General features: G+C 42.7%; 1 protein-coding gene across 1 annotated transcript in view; it reads right to left on the bottom strand.

Annotated features, from left to right (window-relative positions):
• Window positions 1–23,902, bottom strand: part of SLC6A11 (solute carrier family 6 member 11) — a 726,232-nt gene that overhangs the window by 4,978 nt on the left and 697,352 nt on the right. Inside the window, exons 13-14 of the mRNA XM_086938949.1 lie at window positions 12,525–12,625; window positions 7,912–8,082 (exon numbers count right to left, since the gene is read on the bottom strand). Coding sequence (XP_086795075.1) covers window positions 7,912–8,082; window positions 12,525–12,625 — 272 coding nt within the window. The remainder of the gene's footprint in view (window positions 1–7,911; window positions 8,083–12,524; window positions 12,626–23,902) is intronic.

Raw genomic sequence — 23,902 nt, 5'->3', positions numbered from 1 at the left:
AGAAATGGTCCAGATCCTCCATCCCATCCTACCAGGATGGTCGATCAAGTCACACCTAAGCTCCCATTGTGTGTGACTATCGAGGGAGATGATACTAAGTCTAGCTGTCATCCTCCCCAGACGTGTATCAGAGGCAGGCAGCAGGCACCAAATTGTTAAAGCAAGAATATGCTAACTTTCTAAAAGTAGCATTTTCAGAATTAAAATTCTGACTTCACTATACATTTGGATTAAACAATTGTGATTCCAGAGACCCCAAAGATAGGCCTGGCAGTAGTAAACATTATTTTGAGAGTTTTTCACTACCAGGACATGTAAAGCTTAAAAGTAAAATTTCTGCCTTTTGAATGCATTGCACCCTGCCATCTGGGGTGTCCAGGGCCTACCTTAGGGGGTAACTTATATGTGTAAAAAGTGAAGGCTTGGGGCTGACAAGATATTTATCTTGCCTGGTCAAAATAACAGTGTACACCACACACAGTCTATGCAATGGAAGGCCTGAGGCAGGATTAGAGGACTATTTAATTTGGTGGCACAAGCAGTGTTGCAGGCCCACTAGTAGCATTTAAGTTACAGACTCTGGGCACATGTATTGCACTTTACTAGGGTCTTATAAGTAAATTAAGTATGCTAATTGGGTATGAGCCAATTTTACGAAGTATAGAGGAGAGAGCACATGCACTTATGCACTGAAAGGGCAGCAAAAAATAGGTCAGTAAAAGTAGAGAAGGAAGGAAAAAAGATTGGTGACCAACAGAGAGGGCCATTTTCCAACATAACCCCCCTCCAGCCTGAAGCCTGGGCAGACTAATCATTACTTTGATGGAGTTCCGTGCTCAGGCTATAGGATGTGAACAATGGCCCTCTACTGCAGAGGCACTTTTCAGTATTACGCCTTTATGAATTCAGTTTGACCCCTCTGTCTATACTCTCTTGAGACACTGAGCTGACCCATGGGAACCCCCTCCGTAACTGTGGACCTCATCTGTCCAGCACCTAACCTTTATTTGCTAACAAATGCTTCCCAGTAGGCAGCCAGTATCACCATGGTCAACAAAGTGATGTGGCTCATTCCACCCCTTGGATCACACTTCTGTCTCTAGCCCAAGGAAATCTCTGACCATGAAGACAGAATCCAACAGAGGCCATTAACAGCTCTCTTTGTCCGGATCCAGGGCCCAGGCAATCCACTTCCAGGTGGAGGTCCTATGTGAAGCCATTGGGTAAACTTCTCTTCCAGCCTTGGCACTGACAAGGAGTTCCCTATTTGCTCCTGAGGTGTCGGTTACTGTTGAGGTGTCTGGGGGGAGGGAAGCAGCTGCTCCAGGGGCTTAGCACTCCACTTCCACTCTTCCTTCCACCATTTCAGGGGTGGTATCCTGAGATTAGCCAATCTATCCAGGGTCTATAGCCTGAGGCTGAATAGGGGTGAGTCCTCCCTCATCCAACTCCTCCTCCTGGACTCATGGACTCAATGACGCCCCCAAAAAACTGAACTCTCATGGCACTTTTGGCAACTGCCCTCTCGGTTCAATTAACACTTGGGGTAAATTATTCCCCAGAATGCAGTCTATGGGTATCTGTGGATAAACTATGACCATCCTCTGGGTCAGCTCCTCAACCCATTCCAGGGATACCGGGGCCATAGAGCAGAGGAAGTTGTGTCCATGGGGCTGTTACCCTACACACCTGGCTCATGTACTGCTCTTGGGTAACAACCTTTACACTACCATGGTCTGGTTATTCCAGGTGTCCCTCAGAGCAGTGACTGGGACGCCATTCACTTCTACCTGGTGAAGTGATAGCTCCCACCCTCTGGGATCACCAGCTCACCCTCTGAGTCTATCTCCCAACTAAGGAAGATCATGGCATGGTCTATGACCTGCCCCTGGGGACTACTTACACCTAAGGCCACATTTGCACCCCTGTGACAAGGTCAGAAAAAGTGGAGGGGGATGGCAAAATGTTTGAGTGAACTCCTGCTGAGATGGCCATGTTTCAAACTGCCTGAATGGGAATACAAAAGAAGGGCCTGTGCAGGTGTCATCTGACATCTGCCTGTGACAGGGAACGCCTCTTTGAAGTAAATTAAGTTACTGCCACACTCGTCTTGTTGCCAGAAGTAAACAACATCTCCCCACACCCAGAGCATGGTCTCTTCTCTGGAACAGGTTTGGACATCTCATCAGGGCTATTCACCAGTGGGTTGACAGCTGGAGGCTAATGCAAATTAGGTATTTTTTCTTAATATTATAAAAATCCACTTCACCATTGAGTTGAGCTCTTAATAAATATTAAAAACATTCCTTGAATCATTTTTCGAGCTGGTCCTTAGCCATATTCATTATTGCTTTTCAGTGTTACTCTATGGGCTAGACACCCTCCCCACAGTGAGAATAGTTTTTTGGGGCTAGTCACTGTAAGGACATGTGTACATACATTTTCAGTCATGCTTGTGTATTCACACTAGTGCATGGCACATTAGTGCTGTTATTTAACTTTTCTTGCCATTCGGACACTCTAGCACCATCTACTATGTGCTTACAGGAAAGTAAAATATGCCGATTAGAGTATGAGCCATTTTCAAAATGTTTTTGGGGCCATAACAAATTCACTGGGACCAAGTTAACAGAGTCCTTGCACAGAGTTAAAATAAGGGCAGCTTATTAACACATAAAATGGGGATGTCCATGCAAAAAGAGATAAATTCTCACACACGTTATTCTGCTACCCCTGATATTTTGGTCAGTTGATGTCCAGGAAAGCCACATGGCTGGAATCTTAATATGTATGAATGTGGTATCCTGCATATGAGAAAGTGAAATATTAACTGGGGTGTATGGTAGTCCATCCCAAGTAATAAACATCACTAACAAGAATACACTCTTCATTGATTGGTTTAAAAAACCATTTACAATTTAAAACATGACTAAATTGAACGATAAAAATGACAGTGATAAATGTTAAAAACTGTGGATTTAAAAGTACTTAAAATTTGGGGGACCATTATGGGCCAATAATGTTCTGATGAAGGACATCGCTCTGGATTTCTTGTAGTCTCTGATTTGATTGTTGAGTCTATTAACCCAGCTGCTATATTATGATGAGGAGGATTTTGGATGGGATTGTGGCTTCCAATAGTTTTGACGCTTTGTGGACGAATTTCGTAAGCCCAATGTTTAGCTTGGTGTTGTCAGGTTTAAGAGCGGCCATTATTGCTTGGCGGCAAGATCGAACTCCCAACGTAATACATTGGCCTTGCAGCAGTGACCTTCTGGCCGTGAGCAATGCAGGCCATGCACAGATGATGTGTTCCATTGTTTCAGAATGATAGCCACACAACCTGAATTCAGTGCTCCTACCTGGCCGGCGCCATTCGGAAAGGTTCTTCAGGAAGGGCCAGTCACCCATCCTCAAGGCTAAAAACGTATGTTTCCAATAAAGTGCATATGTGCTTGATAGGTAGAGCGGCTGCACACCCACTTTAAAATTAGCAATTAAAGCCCAAGCGTGTCTCCTCTTTGACAGTATTGCCCTGTCTGCATGAAAGGACCGCAATCTAACGTTTTTTTAATGGCGGTCCTTAACACCGGATGAGAGGGGTTTGTTTCCCAGAGGTATTTTACACCTAGTAGCTGTAAACTATGATCCAGTAGTTGCCGATGCTTATGGCTGGTCTGATTTTCTGTATTTCCTGCCATAGTCGGGCCTTCAAGGAACCATCCCGCAAGGCAGATCTTGACAACCAAAAGGCTCTTTTAAAAATGTTAGTTGTTATCATGTTTATTAATGTGCTGGTTGTGCCCATACTTCAGGGAGTTGATTACCTTAGCTTTCATTACTTTCAGCCTGGGAGTTAGGCTGGGACCTAGTAGCAGTTTTGCTAATTTTGCAGCAGCCACTTTTAATGACAGGGCTTTAATTTTCAATGCTTCTTTATGCTTGATAAAATTATCTCTTGTGTCAAAAAAGATGCCCAAGTATTTATGAGCTTTGTTTTGTTGAAGTACCACCTTTCTAATGACCTTTTTTGCTTCCCAAAAGATATAGTTTTGGATTTTGACAGGTTAAGCTCTAGATGGTCTGGAGACCCACTTTTGTGTGGATCAACAACATCAAGTCATCGGGGTAAAGCAAATTGGTGATTCGGGCCCCATCTAGTTGAGGAGGGTGGCAGTTTACACTGTTGAGTACTGGAGAAAGGTCAGATATAAACAAATTAAAAAGGAGTGGGGCCATCACACAACCTTGTTTGACGCCAGTTTCGGTTTGAATCTTCCTGGAGACGTAGGAGCCTTCACCCAGCTTATTTCTTATCCATGTTTCCGTGTGGAGTTGGATTATTGCTTGAAGAAGAGGCTGGGGTATGCCTCATGTTTTTAGTTACAGCCATAACAGACCACTGGGCACACGGTCGAAGGCCGCTTTGAAGTCTACAAAGCAACAGTGCAGCTGGATTTGTTGGACTGTCGCTTTCTCCATCGGGACTGTTAGTGCTAACAGATTGGTTGTAGTACCGGAGTTAGCCACAAAGCCTGTCTGATTAAAAGGAAGGCGCGCGGTTGTTTTGGCCGAGGACTGTAGCTCCTCCAATAGAATATTTGCACAGTACTTAGACTCCATGTCGAGAAGTGCAACCTTTCGGTAATTTTTTGGCTCATTTCTCTTTCCACTTTTGTAGATTGGGTGAATGATTGCACCTCGCCAGGCCTCTGGAAACATGTTGTTTTGACTGCAATAAAGAAACAAAGGGGTCAGGTATTCTGACCAAAGGCTGACATCAGATTTGAACATGGCTTGAGGAAGGCCATTCGGGCCTGGGGCTCCTTCGGCTCTGGCTTTCGTTATCAGGCGCAAGATCTTGTTTTTTAAGACATGAAGAGTCACCGTGGGCTCTACTGAGGTATCGTTACCATTCGTTGATTCCTTGTGTGTCGGATCTTCAGATGGAATTTTCACAGGGCAAGCTCGCCTCGGGCACTCCAGTCCCGGGGGGAGATCATAAGTTCAACAGGGCTGGAGGAATTGGTGCAAACTTCGTTTATATTGGTGTCCCCAAAGTGAAGAGATAAAAACTTACTCCAAACAGCTTCACTAATATTTTCACTGACCATACCCACTTGTACTTTGTTTGCTTCTATTTACAAGAGACCAGAATGGCTTTGGGTTAGGATTTTTACTTTCATAGATGAGCTTCAGCCAAAATTGATCTGAGGCCACGAGGTTTTCCTTTCGTATAGAGATTCTAAACGTAATAAAGTCATTAATTTGTTTGGACCAGTCATAGGTTTCAATAATTTAACATGAGCATCACCCCTGGTTGTTGTGGCACTGAGCAGACAATCTTAACTGTCAAGAAAATGTGTAAAGTATTTAGAAGAACTAAAGAAATTAAAAAGTCCAAAACAAAGCACCATAAAAAGGCTACTTCAATTTGTTAAAATTGAGTACAAATTAAAAGGTAAAATGACACCAAAACCACAAAAATTCAATAGGGGAACTGAAAATATCAATTCTTAAAGATTTGAGTGGAAAAAAGCCATGAAGCTCAAAGTGGCAATGGTAGTGGTAGACAGGGACCAGTTTTAAAAGAGTAAGCTCCTCTCCAAGTGCACCAAACCTTAAATTCAGCCTATTGTTTGCTTCTGTGAAGCATTTCACACCTTTTTCACAGCTATTCCTGGGCTTGAGCATACGCTGGGAGTTGCTTACGAGTTAATACAAATTAGCCTCCAGAAACTTCAGGCAGAAAAATGTACATTTTTAAAAGTTACATTTCCTAAATATTTATTAAAAATCCAACTTCAACATTACATTGGATTTCAAATAACTATCAACACTAGAAGTCTGCTCATTTTTTTTAGCTAATCTCATTTTCGAGATAATGTATTAGTAGGATAATTTGTACTCTGATTTTCTACAAAACAGCTTTAGATCAATTTCACTGTGAGGATATGGCAACAAATTGTCTGCATTTCCCAGATTTTAAGTACCATGCACCCTACCTTATGTGCTAAAAGGCTTAGAAAGGACTGACCCACTAAGATTTAAAGGAGAGGTTTCTACTTTTTTAAAATGGTTATTTTAACAGGTCACACTGCAGGTTTTACATAGCAGCAGGAAGGCTACAATGCTAGGCCTGAATCCATAATTTCCTTTGTTACACTAGTAGATGGCACAATAAGTGCTGCAGTCCATTGGTGACATTTTACTTTTCATATCATGGATGTATTTTCACGTAATATACTATGGTCTTACAGAAAAGCTAAATACGCTGTGAGTCTACAAAACAGAAAACAAATTCGGCAAATATGTGGGGGTAACCATGCAAAAGAGGGGATTTTCTCACATTGCATTTTGGAAATAGAAAACCAGAAACTGTTTTCACAGTGCGGATCAGTTTATACTTCCATCAACAGTCTTAACTATGATTCAAATCTGTATTTCAGACCTTCACCTGGGAAAATGCTAGAAAAATAGTTCACATTTATTTCCCCTTGCCTGACATGCATTGCAAGGCAACTAATACCTCCCTTTGGACTTTGGGCTACACAGCATCCTTGCCCCCACAATGTAATAATCCTCCATAACAACTCCCACTCTTTAATGTTTGTCACAACTTTGCATCAAGAGTTGATTTACCATTCTATAAAAAAGCTGACATTACTATTAAACACTGGATTAAGTGTATGTGCTTATTACCTGATGTTGTACTGACTTATGCACCCCTTCTGATGTGACAGTCTCACTAATCCAACAAGATTTGTTTGTAAACTCCCACCTCAGTCTATCTTCCTATTAACAGCACTCTTCACACCTATGATGTTGTTGTCCATTTCAGAGCCTACACCTTTAGTGAGCACTAATACTACTTATAAATTCTCTCTTGGATCATACTTTCTGACATGTCAATGAACTATTAAAAGGTAGGAGACACACCCAGGGGTATTTTCATCAAAATTCTGCATCTCAATTGCACCATGCAAAGTGATGCAAGGGCACGTAAATCCTAGATGAGATTTACCAAGCCACCCAAGGCCACCTTGCTGGGTCCTGTGTGGCTTAGTAAATCTGGACTCACACAAGGCAGCACGAGTTGCTGCCTTGTTTTACTCTGCACTGGGACGGCATTCCATGGGTGGAGCATGGGTGTTCCACCAATGGATTTTGGCTCATTCCTAGATTTACCATGAGTAATAGAACAAGGGATTTGTCAAAATCCTATTTCAGGGGAGGAGTAACATGGAGAAATATGTTTCTCCTCATTTTGTCCTCTCCCTATATGTGCTGCATTCTGCAGCACAGCTAGAAATAGGAAACAGCCTCAGAATATTGTTTTTTTATGCTGGAAGGACCCCTTCTTCCACAAATCAATCCTGCCTACAATGCAGGCACCCTTTAACCATGCTGCAAAGGTGCCTGCATTAGTGCTAGGCAGCACATAGTGCCCCAGCACAAGGAGAGGACAGGAATGTACCATATAATTTGAAATAGGGTGCGCTGCTGCCTTCTCCCTGTCACGCAGCGCAGCTAGGTATCTTGCTGTGCTGTGTTGCAAGACCTTTTGATAAATTTGCTCTCCAATTTGCATCAGGCATATCCGTGTAAAAACAATTTGCTCGACACTGTGTTATGGCTGCAGGAATGCACCAAAGTCATCAAAAACAGCTCTTCTGCTAGCAGACCCTCACTCTTTAATTTGTGGTATGTGGCCTCTTATAATGACATTGAAAGCCAACTAGAGTCTCTCACCGTGAGAAACAGGAGCCCCTTTATCTTCATGGTCCATTTTCTTACAAAACACATACAACCCATGACAAATTGTGCTAAAATGTATATGAGAATAGAAGTAAATATAATTATTTTAGTTGAATGATAATAATTGTAATAATATACGCAATAATTGATTACCTCCTGAAAGGTTCCTTCTGTCTGCCACATCTTGATGACGATCCACAACGGGATACAAACCATTGATGAGAGTGCCATCATCCACCCAATTCCATAGCCCCAAGCAGGATACGTGTAGACATTATTGTATTTCAATGGCTTATATTTCACAAGAAAAAATATGAAAGTTCCCTGAAAAAAAACAGATATGTTAAGCAGAACTGCATATCACTAAAGACAAAAGAAGAAGAATAGCATTTAGCATGTCTGCAATTGTGTCTGACTTGTCTGCAAAACGTGGTGTAAATTTCAAATACATACATTGACATATTTTACAAATCCATCGGAAGAGGGTTGTATTTCGTTCCTAAGCTTGTTGAGTGTATGGAAAAATGAAAGTACACGTTTCCTTAGGCCTAGATGCGTCCAAGTAAGTACATTACAGATAGAAAGTGCATCTGGGGTTAGAAAAATGCAAGGGGCTCGACATATTAGCATATGATTTCCCTAATCCCTCCCCTCATACACCTCTGGGGCAATCCTTGGTGTAAACCGGTTAACTGCTACCAGTGCTCGGTCTTCGTCTCAGTGCATAGGTTAAGAAGTTATATACTGCATTCATTTACCCCATTTATGTGCTGTGTAAAACATGTGTAAGTTGTTCAACTCAAACCTTGACAATTTTAGATATCGATTCTAGAAACTCTACTGTCTACTAAGATTAAAAAGAATCTTTTTTCTTGAGATCGTGTTTCTGTCCTAAGTGCGCCGGGTATGCCCTGACGGGGTTCTGGGCTCACTGTGCCACTGAAATCAAGCTGTCCTGCTGATGAGGGGTAAAATCCCGAAACCGGTCCTAGGATGCTTGTTTCCGGTGCAGGGAGGACCTGACTTGGCAGTTCGAGCTGGACTGTTCCCATGAGGTACAGGGTCAAGACTGATTTGCATATGGCCAGGCCTAAACTGGGGTGGCATGGTGAGCAAAAGAATGATGGATTTAACCCAGATCTCTAGACTGGGGTTGAATGTTTTGATTTGTTCTGCATTCTGTCCATCAATTGTGTAGATTATTTTAGCAAAACACTGCACATGATTTTGTTATTGGATCTTCTCTCTGGGACTCTGTCTGAAGATCTCATATAAAGTCAAACAGCGCGGTACCCTGTCTTTCTGTGCTCGGTTAACAACATAGTTTGGCCTTTAGACACAACATCAATTCAAATTTGCGGTTTTAAAAAAGGACACCCCATATCATATACACAAGACATGCCATTTGAAAACAGAGAGGAGAATTCTTCCAGAGGAGTGGTTCTGAGACTAACGCGCCAGCCTTGCACAACCTGAAATGCAGATTACCTATCAATAATACCAGACTGAGTTTGGTTCTAATCCCAGAGATCAATGATATATCACTGTGCACACGTAGTGAGGATAGGCTGAGGCAGATATATCTATAAACATGGTAGGGCGTCTCATTGTATATAGTTTACTTGTGATGCTACTCACTTTGCTGTCATGCATAAGTTTTCTGGTTGCAGCACAGTTGGTTTATAATAGAGCCCGATAGTCTCAATAAATATTGTAAGCTGTTCTTGTGTCTTTCTTTTGTTTACTATGGACTTGCGTGAGTGATAAAACAAAAAGGTGACAATCTGCTTTCACCGTTCCTTGAGGGGACTAGAGTGTTGTGCTCTGGGGTGCTCAAACATTGTGATCCTCTGTTTGACCAATTGACATTGGACATATTATTTAAGTGTGAGCTGCAACCTCAGTGTCACAAGCCAAGGACAATAGTAGTCTGCTTTACAAGACGCAGATATATTGAATTTCTTATTATGCTAAACCAGAACTTTTTGTATGTGGACATTACTGGACAATGACACTTGTTTCTGTTTTGTGACATTTTTGGCAGATATGTGCTCATAGTGCCAGGGGTTTGTTAAGAAAAAGGGAAAGCATATAATCCCATTCTCGAATCACTGCACCTTTTTCTCTGGCACATTTTTTCTATAGTCAGCATACCGTAAACAAGACCTTAGTTAAATGACTGAGACCCAAAGGTTTCTGAGGGTAGCAGAGAATTCACAAACCTGCCACGTAGGATGATATTGTCGACGGAAGCCTAAGTTCTTTGAACTGCAGTGTCTTCCCATAAAAGAAGTATAAAACTGAGGCTGTGCCTTGTCCCTAGATCTCATAACTGACAGCTTAAGCTGTTTGGGAGACCTCTGTCATATACTGTAAAATTTATATCATGAAGAAGTACAGAGAGTGTTGCTGTTTGTTCAGGCCCCAGCAGCCATTAGCTGTCATGTATTTTCATGCTTTGCCATTGTATGGATGGGTTGTTCATCAAGCCCTTGGCATTTCGGAGAAGGTTACATTCTACCATTCTGCTCCCATTCAGTTTTCTTGATGGACATTTATAAGTATTTCACAACATCGCATCTCCCTCATTTCCTTCCTGCCCATCCCAGCTTTTGTCATTGCTTTCTAAGTGACTCAAAATCCTAGTTTCCCTTGCTTTCTATTCTCACTTAGTCATAGCCCACTGCCCACTTATCTTTCCCTCACCTCAGATCCCATCTCCTACTTTACCTCCCTTCATTACTTGAAATTTGTCTCGCTTTTTAAATACTCCCCTTCACATCAAAGTATTCACTTTCCTTTAAAGCTTCTCTAATAATCCCATCGTGGTTCTTGTCGTTGTCAACTTCCTTCATCACTTTCTTGCACCCCCTTCTCTATTCTATTCCCGTTTTCTCTTTTTATATTCCGGTCAATGCTTTAGCTTGCACTTTTCACATTCGCTTTAATAATTTGCTTTGTTTGTCCTCACTTTCCTTTTCGGGCCCTATAGAATCATGGTGTTCTGACTTCAAGTCTTGTACTAAACATCTATTTGAAGTCAGCTACAGAGCTTCTCTAAATATTCAACTGAGTTTTTAATTATGCAAATAACTGGTACTATGTATCGATATTAGAGTGACCTGTTCCAGAACGCTTGAAGTTGCACTCAGGGCCTTGATAATGTCTAACACATTATAATCCAGCAAAGCATATTTATTTAGGGCACAGAACAAAGCAAAAGTGAATATGGAAAATGTATGTTGAAGTGATGCCATCACAATGTTTTGGTCTTTTAGTCATTTTTTTTGACTGGCTTTATTTCCACGCTCAGCAAAAGGGGACATTGAAAGAAATCTGTTCTGCTCATAATTCGTGTGGACTAAATTATCCTGATACGGAGAAAACACTAGTGGATGTCTGTGGGCTATCTCGTAAGACACTACAGCAAGCACAAAGCAAGGGTTTGTGTCTTCTATTGAGGGGCCTCTACAGAAAGGACTTACGCGTCCTTCAAGGGTTCTGTAGTACAGCCATAAGTCCTGGGGCCTACAACAACAAGGACATGGGCCTGACTGAATGAATTTCATTAACCACCTAAGATCATGCTGCATCATGAAAGTGTTGATTACAGCTTCCCAATGCTCTGATGGTATGCCAATGTTTTTTTGACTGAGCGCATTTCTGTGTGCTTTCTGTTTATTTTCATTTGTTTTTGGCCAATGCAAAGTACAACAAAAACTGTAACTGACAAAACAAAGTGTGCAGTATGACTAAGCCAATTCTATTGCTCTTATCGAGCACTTGTGTAAAAAAAAAAAAGCATATGACATTGGCTTCGCCATTGCTTGTTTACGTTGTTGTTGTTTTTTAACTGTAGATGTTAAAATAAAGTGGATATTGATTTGTAGGAGTGCAGCAGTGGATGGTCTAACTAAATCGGCCAATTATTCAGCTGAACCTTTAGCACCTTAGCCACCTGATGTATTTATCTCCATAATAAGAATGTTCTGCTGGTGAAGACACCCCTGTGGATGGTGATAATCGATCATTCCAAGTAGCAGCAGAAACCTAGATCAAGGTCAGACTTGGACAGAAAATAGACCTGAGCACCAAAATAAAAGTGGTCCCTTTAGAGAATGGTATTGCTAAAAGTGGCCCACATTTTAAAATTAGGTCTGTTTTGAGCTTGTCAAGATATGAGTGTTTTGCAAAATATGAAAGTCTGCATGCATTTGTGCTTGCTACAAGCAATGTTTGCTTTATTTTCAGGGAAATCAACAGTAAAAACCAGTTCACCAGACCAGAAATGTGGCCCACAGAGAACCATGAACTCGGGACACACCCCATCCTGTCATACCAGCTCTATGGGCACTATCTGAATGCATTACAGGCCAGTCCGACCCAGACCAAGACTGACAAAAGTGTTAACAGGTAATTAACAAAATCATCTGCTATATGAAATGCCTGACCTAAAAATGAGAAGGTAAACCATCCTACATTTAGGATTCTTACTTTTTATGTATTTAATAAAAAGGCATTCGTTTATTTATTTAGGGCACTCCAGAAAATGCATACTTGGTGATGTTTAGAAATGAAAAAGGCTAAAGCAATCTGGTCTTGACACCTGAAAATACCGCCTGCAAAGTAAATCTGCAAAATGTCAGCGATTTTTTAAATCGAGAAAATGTGAAATTAAGTTTTCAACGTGAACATGATGGCTGTATCTTCGACCTTTAATATATTCTGCTCAAAACGCAAGTGCTGCAATTTGTAAAAATACTTACAGCACAGATGCCGGGCGTAAATAGCATCCAACACCACTTAATTAACACGAATGGCCTGTATCCGATCATGTCCTCTATATTATCATAAAATCGATTGCTTCCTGTAAAACAGAAACCACACATATACGGTCTGAATGGCATAAAACACATTACAAGCATGCATGTGATTTCTGCTATGACATTTTTTCTTGTGCTACCTGGACAAGCTTGTCTACAATATGTGTTTTTAATTTCTTTCTTTTTTTAATTTCTCTTTAAAAAGTAACAATGTGGTGACTTCTTGACAAAGCGGTCTGTGGTAGGCAAACTGTGTAAGCATTTTGACACTCAAATCACCGCACCAACTATATTTACATTTCTTATGTGTTGGGTGGTTGTCATTGCCAAGAGAATAATTCTAATAGATGGTCTCTGTTCAAGGCCTTTTACTAAAGCCAACTGCAATTGATCATAATTGACTCTCTCCACAAGCCTATTACAGATGAGATGATACAAAGAAGTTTTTACGTGATGTATACCAGCAGTATCCAAGAAAGCCTATATTTGGGCGGACAACAGTTGGGTTCTGTTATCTGCTGCAATCTCTACTGGATACCTTTAGCTATCAAATACTATTTACAAGAATTCTGTAACAACATGTGTATTGACACTGTGAACGCATTTTATTTCAATCACCTTGACATACAGTATTCAGGACCAGTAGCAGTCAGTGGTGGGAGTAGCTGCCGGGCGGGGACGTGGGGAGGGGGAGGGCTGTGGGGTGGGGTGGGGGGAGTTAGTAATCTATGGATTATGGGTGAATTCTGGAAAGTAAACATATAAATAAATAAAACGAATTTTGTTGCGCGCACTGCATCCCCAAATGAGATGCAGTGCACCCAACGAAATTTGCTTTATTTATTTATTTATATGTTTACATACCTGTAATCCTCCGTAATCCAGAGATTACTACCCCCCACCCTGCCCTCCCCCTCCCCACGTCACCGCCCGGCAGCTACTCCCACCACCAACCGCTACTGTTCAGGACATATTTAAGTGTGCTCCCTGAAACAACCCCAAACGGAACATAAGTATCAAAAGCCGGCTTACTCCACAGAAGGTGTGCAGACAAAATATTGAGTTTTAAATGTCGACCTACAGAAATATCGAATCCTAAATATTGTGAGTGAGAAACATCCACAGTAAGAATAATGTGGTTAAAAATATTGATTTAAGGTAAGACATAATGATTAATATCCTTTGCAAAAAAATAATTATTTAAAATATCTATTGTTTAATTATTGTTATGTATTTTAGCATATATTTTAAATGTATGTGATGTGTTTTTTTGTATAACAATTGTTTATATTTTTTGATATTTGTGGAACAATTTTAGTAGTTATTAGTTTTATTTTAATTGTATTTACATTTTTAACATATTTATATATTTATTAATGGTGTATTTGTAATATTTTGGTTTTTTTTGGAGAAAAAAATGTTTTTAATCTTTTAACTGACCGGAGTGGGAATAATAAATGTTATTCCTCCGCTATCCAACACTTCCCCAGCTGTTGCACTCACTGGAGTGGGAATAGAAATTTTTACTCCTCCGCTATCCAACACTTTCCCTTCTGTTGCAATCACTCGCTGTCGAATATCCACACGTGGATATTCGACAAGTAACTCCCCACCCTTCTTCAAGCGCCTTGAGACCCTCTGGGTATGTAGCGCGCTATACAAATCTTTTGACTTGACTTGACTTGACTTGACTTGAATAGTAATATTTACCCTTCCACTATCCAACACTTTCTCAACTATTCCACTCATTGGAAAAAGGAATAGTCATTTTTACCTCTCAACACTTTCCTTACTCTTGCACTGACTTGAGTTGGAATAGTAAATGTAATCCCTCTGCTATCCAACATTTTCGCTTCTGTTGTGCTCGCTGGAGTTGGAATAGTAAACTTTGCTCCTCCGCTATCCAACACTGACTGTATTGGGAAATTGAAGTTCAAATATTTTTAAAAGTTTAATATTTTAAGTTATAATAGAATGTTTTTTTATTATATGTTATATTATATATATATATATATATATATATATATATATATATATATATATATATATATATATATATATATATATGTATATATATATATATATGTATTTTTTATGTAACATTTGAAAATGATCAAATCAATTAAAATTAATGCTTATTTGTTTTAAAGTAAATATATATCAATGATTATGTTTGTGTTTAACTTTTTTTATTAAATGTATTCGTTATATTTTGTTAAAATGTATATTAAATGTAATTTATTTTGTCAAAAATTTATTTTTTATATATATATATATAAAAATCGATATTTTGTACAACAATATTTTTACAGCAATAATTTTTCCAATATTTTTTGTACTTACCTGTTTAAGTGTAGGGAATAAATATTTTTGTAGTCTATATTTTTTCATCGATATTTTTTACATTGATATTTTTGACATTGATGTTGTGTCAGTGAACCACCTCAAAGCTATTGAACTAACTAATTAGGTGACCTGGAAGGGTATAGTTACTTCTGCCGTGTCTCTCAACACACACATACACAGATACACACACTCTCACACAGACACACACACACACCCATTATTATGTGGTCCAGCCATTGACCGCAATGAAGAGTGTATTTAACTCCACATGCACTTTGATAGTAGGGTAGGATATAAAGTGGACCCAGACAATATAACTGCACTGTTGTTTTTTGATACATTCGTTACCTAAACAAACTACTGGAACCAGTCCTCCTAACGTACTGGTCCTCACAAAGATAGCATTTGTGAGATTCTGTCAGGGTTTATGCATGCTACGAGGACTGATCCGGTCCTCGCCGCGCAGATCACCAAAAATCTTCTTTCCCTTATCGCTTTATTGCCCAGATTCCAATATGGCCTCCTTCATGGGCAACGTTTAAGACTATCACAGAGACCCATTGGAACAACCATCAACTTACCACATCTTAAGAACCTAATTATAATGGACAACTCCTCAGCCATATGTCTAAATGGAACCCATTCACTTTGTATTCTCTTGAAATGTGGCAAGTCACTTGACACAAACCCATTACCTCTTACATCTCATCATCTATCTCCAACTGTTTTCTCCACAACTTTTCCAATAAAGCACCATCCGTTACAAAATCTACGAAAATCAAAGCACAAACCATTTCACTGTCACCAGCCTAAGTTTTGCTATCTATTACATCCTCATTTAGCAATAACCCAGAAAGTAAATCGGAAGCAAAATTCCTAGCTTGCTCCACATATTCTAGCTTACATTTAAACTCCTAGAATCCATATTGCCATTTGGCTACGCAAGATGTAGCTCACCTGGCACTACTAGTGCTGAATAAATCCACAAGGGGTTTAGGATAAGTTTGTACACACATTGATTACACCATACAAAGGTCTTGCAAGGCTGAAATTCCGACCCCACAGCTTCCTCTGCAATGGTGAAATGGATGGGCTCAGTACCATGTAATGCTCTCGATGCAAAATAAATTGTTTCCTCAATACCTTTAACTCTTCTTTGCAACAGCACCCCACCAAAACATAGATTGCTGGAATCAGTCATAATTATGTAAACATATTTGTTGTGAAAAGGTTTAAGTGAGCGAGCAAAGACTGCTAGGGGTGGGTGGAACTTGTGCAGTTTCACTCTGTGGAATTCAACAGAGTTGCCCAAAAACTCTACGAGATTCCATGGAATTCTGCATACGGGTAAAAAATGTGCATCTTGCTTTGCTCGCGCTGCAATTTAGTGCCAATAACCAGAGCAGCGCTGAAAATCAGCGCAAACTGCACCATGCAATTTTCAAGAGCGCATGGTAATTTGTGTAGATTTTGCTGATGCTCAAGTAGAAAATCTACTAGAGTGGCAGTAAATCTACTCAAATGGCAGCCCTCTGACAGCGACTGCTCCCGAATGCCGGCGACTTCTCGCATCAGAATATCGCACCAGGGGAAGCCAAATCTTACTAGCCAGCTCGAATATTCTTGAGCCTTGCGGGCAAAAAATTCTACCATATGGCTATTGGTGTAATTTGCCCAGAAGTCTGTGTTAAATAGTAAGGCAGAGCGGTGAAAATTCCGATATACCGGCAGGTGCAACAGAACATGCTGCCTACCCATAGAACCAAGATTCTCTTTCATTAAAAATGTCTTCACTCTGTCTACTTCACACATATCATTTATTCTTTTTCAATGGGGTATGCAAAATGTTTGATTTTCTAGCAAATATTTTAAAAAAAATCAAAGTACTCCATGATGCCCAATAAGGACCTAAGCTTCTCCTTATCACTGGGCGTAGGTGCACACTCAATCACTTGTAACATCTTCCCCTCAGACAACCTGTTATTTCTAAAAAGAAAAAAAGACACATAGATACAGCAACACCCACTGTTCTCAATTTAGATTGATTAATTCTGATATTTTTCTAATACATGAAGTAGCCGAGTACACCATGGTTATCATGGCTAAGAGGGCAGATCTCCAGCTGATCTTCCTAGGCCTACTGTAGAACGGTGGGCATCAAAGGTATTGTAAGAAAGATATACAGAAATCAACATGGCCACTTCTGAAGAATAGCATGTATCCCCCAAGCTGTTGGACAAGGAACCAGTATGCACACACTGGATGGAAGGATATTCTTTTGATTCATGAAAAGGTCCAACCATGAACTCCAGAATCTCTCCACAATCAGCTTAATTGCAAAGGGACTTAGTCATAGAGCATTTAAAAACTGAAAACACAGACATAGATGGTCCAGATACCAATTCGACATTCCTGTTAGATAGACTGGGTTTAAGCCTGGACATTTTTCTCATCCCAGAGACATATCACCTGAGACAAAATAGATAAACTAAGTTCTTGAACCAGGCCTGATTAGTTATATAAGTAGTTCTCATGGGACACCGGCTGGGCAGGCGGAAGGTGCAGCCCCTACATGCCATGCTAGAGGCTATCGTGGCATGTGAGCCCCCCAAAACCCAGACCGAGATCAGAGCATTCTTGGGCCTCACTGGGCACTACAGGAGGTTTGTCAAGGGATATGACACCATTGTTTTTTTTTGTTTGTTTTTTTATAAAAATATTATTGCAGATACACAAGGAGCCTATGTACAATCTGTCGGAGAGTACAATAATGCATCACAGCTGTTGTTACACACTGCCGGGAGGGACACACAGCCAGTTAGCCCACAACCCGGAGTTTGGGCGGCGAGTATGATTAATGTAGTTTGTCTACCTAGAATTACCCAACTGCAATCTTTCATAGGCGTTCCAAGTTTCTGCATTTTTAATTTTAAAATGCACAAGACCCCCCCCCCCATCTCCCATTGGTGAACGGTAGAAAACCAAAGTTAAAATCCTTCAAGGAATACATACACGAAAAAAATGCATCAGTTACGTTTCCTTGTTCCTCCCCCTCCTCCCCGGTATCAGCCAAGGACACTCATTTGTTCAAGGCCCACATTAACGGATGACTCATTGCTTCCAATGTGATCAACATTATTAGTCATGACCCAACGTATACCCCTGCGGTTTAGGAGTTGTGTCCCACCCCCCCTCCCATTAACAACCCTTCTACAGCCCCCTATCCAACCCGTGATAATGTCTCCATTTTGACCAAACTCTCCGGAATTTTTTTGGGCAACCCCTGGCCTTATATGTGACCCTCTCCGCTGCCATATATAGGTCCAAACCTCTTCTCCACTCCTCCAGGTCTGGGGGTTCTGGTGCTCCCCAGTGTTTTGCGATATCTTGCTTGGCAACAACCAATGCCAGGACTAGGAAAGTGAATAGTGGGCGGGTCAGATCAACCTCATTCGTCATTCCAAGCAGTGCTAGCTTGGGGTCTAGAGGGATTGAAGCCTCAAGGACCTCCTCCAGTTCCCCAAATATCTGAGTCCAGTATCTCTGTATTACACCACAAGTCCATATAGTATGAAAAAAATCTCCCTCCCCCTGCAGGCATCTAAGGCATCGCGGGTCCTCTATTTTCCCCATCTTGCACAGACGCACTCTGTCAAAGTATGTTCTATGGAGAAAGTTAAATTGAATAAGTCGATGTCTAGATTTGATAGCCACTTCCCGGGGATGCATCAGGACTATCTCCCAATCTATGTCCTCCATCTCCCCCACCTCTGCCTCCCAAGTGTGTCTAAGTCTTGTTAAGTCACCCAGCATGTGGTTAGTCAGTGTTTTATAAGTTAGGGAGACCGCCTTTCCCACCATCTGCTCCTGAAGGAGCCTCCCCTCCAGTGGCACGTATTCATGAATATCAGTAAGCCTTAATTTATCACCGTAAATAATCTTTCACTTTTAGTTATTTACACTTTTCACAGAGAAACGTGAGTAAGGTGGGGAAGTTGTGCCCCCGTCCTGAAGAAGGAGCACAAGCTCCGAAACATGTCGACGCACACCAGAGGTAATGTCCATAATCACGACAACTAACTACCTCACACTGCCCTTCTTTTAATAGTACCAGCCCGAGGTTGTGAATAAAGTTTTTTCCTGACACCTACGAGCCAGGTACTTTTTAAACCTTCACTATACCCCACCACTCACATTCACAATACCATATCACTTCCATCACACGCACCACACATAGTCTACCCTTTCAGTGCTCCCGCGTAGTCGCAGGTCGCAGCACGCCGCATCTCGTTAGAGGGGTGCGAAGACCCCGAAGATGAAGCATGACACCAAGGGGCCTGTTGGTGTGTGAGGGGTATTTTACAAAACACTGAGTGTCCCCCACATCCGTGGCAGGACACCTTCAGCCTCACTGCCGTTGTTTTTGGGATGGTACACGTTGGTATTTCGTCGGATCTTGAGGCAGCTCTTCAGGAGCTCCGCGTTGGCACGTCCTAACAGGCCATGCTGTTGGCCACACCCCCATATGACACCATTGTTAACCCCTTGACCTATAAGAAGTAGCCCACAAATGAGATTTAAATAGATACATGCTAAAACGCATTTGACTCCATGAAGCATGCAATGTGCACAGCCCCTCTGCCCAAGGCCCCTGACTTCTCCAAGGAGTGTATCATTCAACCAAATGCCTCAGAAATGGCACAGGGGCATTTTTATCACAGCTATGTGAAGAGGACCTGGACCAACCTGTAGCCTGCATCTCTAGGAGGTTACTCCCCAGGGAACAGAGTTGGAGTGCTATAGAATGAGAAGCTTTTTCTGTGGTCTGGGCACTGAAGAAGTTGAAGCCATACCTGTTTTCACTCACTTCCAGATTCAGACTAGCCACAGGCCCCTCAAGTGGCTCATGCAAAGCAAGGGTGAGAGTACAAAAATGTTGAGTTTATCCATTTCCAAACAGGGTTGACTTCAGGGTGGAACACAGACCAGGTATAGACCACGCCAATGCTGATGGTCTATCCAGGTTTTTCAACCTTAGTGATGAGAACTCCCTAGAGGTTGATAAGATCTCTCCACTTTTAGCTGGGGGGGACACTTGTTAGACCTGTCATCCTTAGGGTGATCTTCCCCAATGTTTTGCCTGCTTGCCTCCACTGTATCTTTTTATTAACCATAGCACTCTTATCACTTTACCACTGATAATCATTGTTACTGTGCATGTGCTTCTCCCCTAAACACGGAGTCATTGGTGTACACCTAATTGGCATATATTTAGTTTAACTATAAGTTCCTTGTAAAGTGTCATACCTTATACCCATGGTCTGTAATCTATATGCTACTAGTAGGCCTGCAGCACTGATTGTACCAACCACACAAGTAGCCTTTCAAACCTGCCACTTTCACTTTGACTTAGCAATTAAAAATACTTGCCATGCCTTAAACTTCCCTTTTATTACATGTAGGTCACCCGAAGATAAGCCCTAAGTAGCCCTAAGGGAAGGATGCTGTATTTGTAAAAGGATGGAAATGTATTTTTAAGTTTTACAGATCCATATAGGGAAAAACAGCAAATTAGTTTTTCACTGCTGTGAGGCCTACTCCTATCATAGACTAACATTGGGAATTTCTTAAAACAAAGGAGTGGCTAAATCATGTTTCATGTCTTTGGAATGATAGTGACAAATCCTCTTTAGTGGGAACGTTGGATTTGACATTACTATTTTAGAAATGCCACTTTTAGAAGTGAACATTTCTCTGCTCTTAACCTTGCTCTGTGTGCCTGCAGCCTGGCTCTAATAAACATATTGGCTAGGTGACAGCTACACCTTGTGTGATCTCTCTAGACAGCCACATATGCAGGAAGGGTGGGTGTGATGCAGGACTCACCCGCATTCCTCTGCATTCCAAAGTCACCGAAGACCAGCTGATCACCTCCCTCGCCAAGAACCCACCCACCGACCCCACCAACCCAGACGCCGCAGCCCGCAACCTCTGACAGTGGATCGACGACTGCGCTAAAACCCTCGCCCGCTCAAGAAACCCATCAACAGCCAAGCCGACAAGAGAGCCACCTGGTTCGCCAACGAGCTTCAGGCCTCCAAACATGCATGCTGGAATCTGGAGAATAAATGGCTCCACTAACACACACCGGACAACCATGCAGCCCACAAGGATGTCACCCGCAGACATCACCACCTCATCATATTAGCCAATAGATCCTCCTTCAGAGACTGCTTGGATAACAACGCACACGACAGAAAAGAGCTCTTCAGCATCATAAAGGAACTCTCCATCCCCAGCGCCAACACCAATGACATCCTGCCCTCACAAGAACTATGTGACTAACTAGCCATGTTCTTCCACCGCAAGATCGCTGACATCCACAACAGCTTCAACACCACGACCACCTGACTACGCTAGCCACTACCCCTCCCCGGGAACACCACCAGCGCCAACCGCCCGACCTCCTGGTCTAACATCAACGACAACGAGACAAGCAAGGTCATGAACTCCATCCACTCAGGATCTCAGTCCGACCCATGCCCACACCACGTATTCACCAAAGCAGACACTGCCATCGCACCCCAACTACAGAAGGTCATCAACATCTTCTTAGAAAGAGCAACATTCCCGGAAAGCTGGAATCACACTGAAATCAACACCCTCCTCAAGAAGCCCAAAGTGGACTCCAAGGAACTCAAGAACTTCTGGCCTAACTCCCTGCTCCCGTTCCTGGCAAACGTCATCGAGAAAATTATCAACATGCAACTGGCTCGCCACCTGGAAGACAACAACATCTTGGACCCGTCCCAGTCCGGATTCAGACGAAACCACAGCACCAAGATTGCCCTCATCGCCGCCACAGACTACATCAGGTGCCAACTAGACAATGGCAAAACATCAGCCCTCATCCTCCTGGACCTGTCAGCCGCCTTCGACACGGTCTGCCATCGGACTCTTAAGACACGCCTTCAAGAAGCCAGAATCCAAGCGAAGGCCCTTGACTGGACCACGTCCTTCCTCTCCGGAAAAACCCAGAGCGTCCGCCTCCCACCCTTCCGTTCTGGAGCCACCGACATCATCTGCGGCTCCCCCAGGGATCTTCCCTCAGCTTGACGCTGTTCAATGTCTATATGGCCCCCCTTGCGCAAGTGGCTCGCCATCACGACCTCAACATCATATCCTACGCCGACGACACCCAGCTCATCCTCTCCCTCACCAAGGACCCAAACACCGCCAAATCCAACATCCACGAGGGAATGAATGTCGTCGCCGACTGGATGAGGAGCAGCCGCCTGAAGTTAAACTCGGACAAGATGGAGGTCCTCTTCCTCGGATCCACCCCCTCAGCCTGGGACGACTCCTGTTGGCCGACCACACTGGAAACAGCACCAACACCCACCGACCATGCACGCAATCTAGGATTCATCCTCGACTCCTCTCTCTCCATGGCGAAGCAGGTCAACGCCGTCTCCTCCTCCTGCTACAACACCCTATGCATGCTCTGCAGGATCTACAAGTGGATCCCCACCGATACAAGAAGAATAGTGACACAGGCCCTCGTCAGCAGCAGACTAGACTACGGCAAAGCACTCTACACAGGAATCCCAGCCAAACCACTATGTCGACTACAACGCATCCAAAACGCCTCCGCCCCACTGAACGTCAACACCCCCACCGCAGCCACATCACCCCCACCTGAGAGGCCTAAACTGGCTCCCCATCGACAAGAGGATCACCTTCAAGCTCCTCACCCACGCACACAAAGTACTCCACAACGCCAGTCCAGCCTACCTAAACAGCAGACTCAGCTTCCACACCTCCACCCGCCAGCTCCGCTCCGCCAGCCTCGCCCTCACAGCTGTCCCCCACATCCAACGAACGACCTCCGGTGGCAGATCCTTCTCCTACCTCACCGCCAAGACCTGGAACCCTCCCTACCCACATTTGGCAGACCCAAGACCTTCTCGCCTTCAGAAACCTCCTCAAGACCTGGCTCTTCGAGCAGTAGCAGCATCCCCCCCTCGCCCCAGCGCCTTGGGACCCTCACAGGTAAGTAGCGTGCTTTACAAGTATGCTGATTGATTGGTTGCATTCTGATAGACTTCCTGGCCAGGAAGGGGCAGCGGAAGCTAACACTTACATCTGAATAGACAGTGACCTGTATCCCACACAAGGGCCTGATTACTCTTCACAGATAGCCTGGCATGATAAAAAAGGACCTGTGCACTTCAAGAAGCTGCTTTGAACTCACCCACATCTTCAAAGACACATTTGAGTATAAGTACTGGGGTACTGATCCTACCAAGACAGTACACTACTGGGAAGAACGCAGCTGGATTAAAAACTGCTGTGCTGTAGGAACTGCCACTTTGCCTGGATTGGCTTTTCTGACTGCCCAGCTGATGACAAGGCCTGGAACCATCTCACTTGAACCCAGAGTGACTCCAAGAGCTTGTTGGCTTGCCTCTTGTTTTCTGAAGTATCAGAGACATAAATGATTTCTTGCAATCCTGCTAGTGCTGCTGGACTCTGCCATATGTGAGTCCTACCCATGCCTGAGGTGCCCCTTCCAGTCCTGGGCCTCAGAAGTGGATTTTGCAACTCTTTTGCTACAAAATTGATGCACCATCACCACTGTGCCGGTCAGAACAGACGCATCACTCTTCGTTGAAGAGGCTGTTCGACGACAGCTGTTCTACAGCTTGCGCTGCACGATGATGACCCTCTGTGTGGCTCGATAATGATGCAGCGACCCGATTGTTTCAAAAATATCGACGTATCATGTCCTCAGCATCAACATGTTGCTCCATCCAAGGTCCTTTTGCCGTGTGACCTGAGTGAGTCTCGTAGCCGGCCTGCCCTCCATTGCAGTACAGTATCAAAAAGTGTGGTTGCGGCAGTAAACAAAACTTTTCATGCAATTATAGTGGCACAAAAACACAACACAAATTTAAATGTGGTCTAATTCCACT

The sequence above is a fragment of the Lissotriton vulgaris genome, chromosome 9, assembly GCF_964263255.1.
Source record: "Lissotriton vulgaris chromosome 9, aLisVul1.2, whole genome shotgun sequence".
Taxonomy (NCBI): Eukaryota; Metazoa; Chordata; class Amphibia; order Caudata; family Salamandridae; genus Lissotriton; species Lissotriton vulgaris.
Note: the sequence above shows the minus strand (reverse complement) of the source record. Positions and strands in the feature narration are given on the sequence as shown.